General features: G+C 34.4%; 1 protein-coding gene across 1 annotated transcript; it reads right to left on the bottom strand.

Annotated features, from left to right (window-relative positions):
• Positions 1-1,213: 1,213 nt before the first annotated feature.
• On the bottom strand, positions 1,214-1,564 carry LOC107481717 (uncharacterized mitochondrial protein AtMg00810-like). The gene has a single exon (XM_016102020.1). It carries the CDS (start codon positions 1,562-1,564, stop codon positions 1,214-1,216), a length of 351 nt encoding a protein of 116 aa, XP_015957506.1.
• Positions 1,565-3,096: the final 1,532 nt, after the last annotated feature.

The following is a 3,096-nucleotide window of genomic DNA, read 5'->3' as shown; positions in this document are numbered from 1 at the left end:
CAAATGACAATTATACTTCACATACCCAATTTAAATTGTCTTTGTGTAGTTGTTCTCGCATTCTTTATTTGGTGTCAATTAAAAATCTCAAAAAAATAACTTAATTGTCAAATGGCTTAATTTAATTAAAAATAAATATCATATACAAAGATATCAACATATAATAAATTATTTTTTTATATAATTTTTTTATAATAATAATATTTTTTACCTAATATAATGCCCCAAAATTTCTCACCACACACACATTCTTGTTGTCATTATTATGCTTATATATTTTTTTAAATATATATAACTAATAATAAATAAAAAACACATTAACCAATACAAGTACATTATTTTAAAATGTTATCTCAGAATATAAAAAATATTCGTTCTCTTTTTTTTATTGAAAAAATAAAACAATCCAACATTGGACGCATCACATAAAATGATTTATTGGACAAAAAATCATATACTATCGTCTAGTAATACTTGTAAGAGAGAAAGAAGAGTATATTAGTGTTGAATAACCAAAAGCTTTCTCTTCAACCTTGCTTATCTTATTCCTCCAATTTTTATTTACAATGGTATGTAGTTTTTTTATGCTTACAAAGATTCAACTTTTTTCTAGTTTTCCTGATATTTCAGATAAAATTAATTTGCTAGCTCCCGTTAAACTAATAATTTTAGAAAATAAAAAAATAATTTCATTTTCATCAAGTAATGAATAAGAGAGATTAGGTTTTATATACAAGTGATTGAGGAGTAAAAAATTAGCGTATGTAATTAACTACTGTAACTAATCTAATTTTACATAATTAATCTGTAAATACAAGTGGGTCTAATATCCCCCTCAAGTTGGAGCATACAAATTGTATGTTCCTAACTTAGACATGAGAAAAAAGAACTGAGGTTTTGAAATGGCCTTAGTGAGGATATCGGCTAATTGATGTTTGGTTGGAATGTGCACTAACTTGATGAACCCGGTTTCAACCTTCTCGCGAATAAAATAACAATCTATCTCAACATGTTTGGATCTTTCATGGAAGGTTGGATTAGAGGCTAATTGAATAGCTGAAACGTTGTCACAAAAAAGCATGGCAGATTCAATGGTGACATCCATGAACTTCAGTAAATTGGTCAGCCAAACAATTTCACAAGCAGCATTGGCCATAGCTCTGTACTCAGCTTCGGTTGAGCTTCTTGATACAACAGGTTATTTCTTGCTTTTTCACGAAATTAAGGAATCCCCCAAGAAAGTGCAGTAGCCGGTAGTAAACCTCCTAGTATCGAGGCAGCTCTCCCAATCTGCATCAATGTAGATTGACAAGTTGAACTTCGAGTTTGAGGATAAAAGAATACCTTGATTCGGTGCTTCTTTGAGATATCTTAAGATTTGGTGAACTGCATTGTGGTGTGAAACTCTTGGGTCAGACATAAACTGGGCTAGTTTTGTCACTGCAAATGTTATGTCTGGTCTGAAGATTGTGAGATACATGAGTCGTCCAATCAATCTTCGATAGGCTGATGCATCTTCAACCTTGTCACCTTCTTTGGCCCTCAATTTAATGTTTGCTTCCATTGGAATTAAAGCTGGCTTGTAGTGTAGAAAATTAGTGTCTTTGAGTAGAGACAAAGTATATTTCCTCTGTGTAAGTAAAATTCCTTTTCTAAATTTTGCAATCTCTAACCCCAAAAAAAATTTGAGATCTCCCAAGATTTTTAACTTGAAGACTGATTAAAGCCTTTGCTATATTTATTGTACTATATCACTGTTTGCTCTGGCAATGATTATGTCATTAACATAGACAAGTAAAAAGGTGATTAAGGAGCCTTCTCCTATAGAGAATAAAGAATAATCACTCTTGCATTGACGAAAACCATATTGTTTGAGAGTATAACAGAATTTGTTAAACCACTGCCGGAAAACTTGTCTTAGGCCGTATAGAGATCGAGTAAGTCGACATACAAGTCCTTGGGTTTCGTTTCGGATGCCCCAAAGGAATCTTCATGTAGACCTCTTCATCCAAATTTCTATTTAAAAATGTATTATTTATGTCCAATTGCACGAAATTCCAGTTTCTCACTGCTGCAATGGAGAGTAAAACTCTGACTGTTGAGACCTTGGCTACTGGACTGAATGTGTCTTTAAAGTTAATGCCAGCTTGTTGCGTGTAACCTTTGGCAACGAGCCTGGCTTTGTATCTTTCCAAACTACCATCAGCCTTAAGCTTTGCTTTGTAAACCCATCTACAACCGATTGCCTTTTTGTTAGGAGGTAGAGGAACCAACTCCCAAGTGTGATTGGATTCCAGAGCGTCCAGTTCTTCCTTCATTGCCTGCCGTCACTCATTGTGATGTACTGCTTGGTGATAAAATTGAGGTTCAGGTATAGCACTGACTTGATAGATTGCTGCATGATAGATATGGTTGAGTCTATGGTTGCTTATGTAGTTGGTAATAGGGTAGGGTGTATTAAGGTTGCATACATAGTCATTTAGGTCATAAACTTGATGCTACGATTTTAGGAATTTGCACGATCGGCAAAAATTCCTTCCGGCAAGTGCACCGGTTATCGTCAAGTAAAACCTCACAATAGAGTGAGGTCGAATCCCACAAGGATTGGTTGAGTGAGCAATTCGGATTAGAAGTGTGTTCTAGTTGAGCGGAATCAAGATTTAGATGAGAATTGCGGAATGTAAAATTGGGAAATTGCGGAATCTTAAATTGCATGAATTAAAGAGCGAGAAGCTAAATTGCTGAAATTAAAAAGGGATCGGGGTGATTGCATGAATTTAATTGCAGAATGTAAAGAGAAAGTGGTAGATCAGAAATGGGGAATTCATTGGGTTTCAGGAGATATTGAGATCTCCGAATCAAAACATTTTTATCCCTTCCTCAACCAATGCATCCATTGAATTTTGCTTTGCAATCTTATATGATTGGATCCCAATCCCTTGGCTCACCAATTCTCTCTAAAAACAAACAAATTCCCAATCCCTTGGTTTAAATGTTCATAAGAAGAGATGATGCTCGATCACTGATTATACCACACAGTTTCATGAACCACAATTTGGTAGGATTACATGTCACAATATCCATCCAAACCCCAAT

The sequence above is a fragment of the Arachis duranensis genome, chromosome 1, assembly GCF_000817695.3.
Source record: "Arachis duranensis cultivar V14167 chromosome 1, aradu.V14167.gnm2.J7QH, whole genome shotgun sequence".
NCBI classification, from domain to species: domain Eukaryota; kingdom Viridiplantae; phylum Streptophyta; class Magnoliopsida; order Fabales; family Fabaceae; genus Arachis; species Arachis duranensis.
Note: the sequence above shows the minus strand (reverse complement) of the source record. Positions and strands in the feature narration are given on the sequence as shown.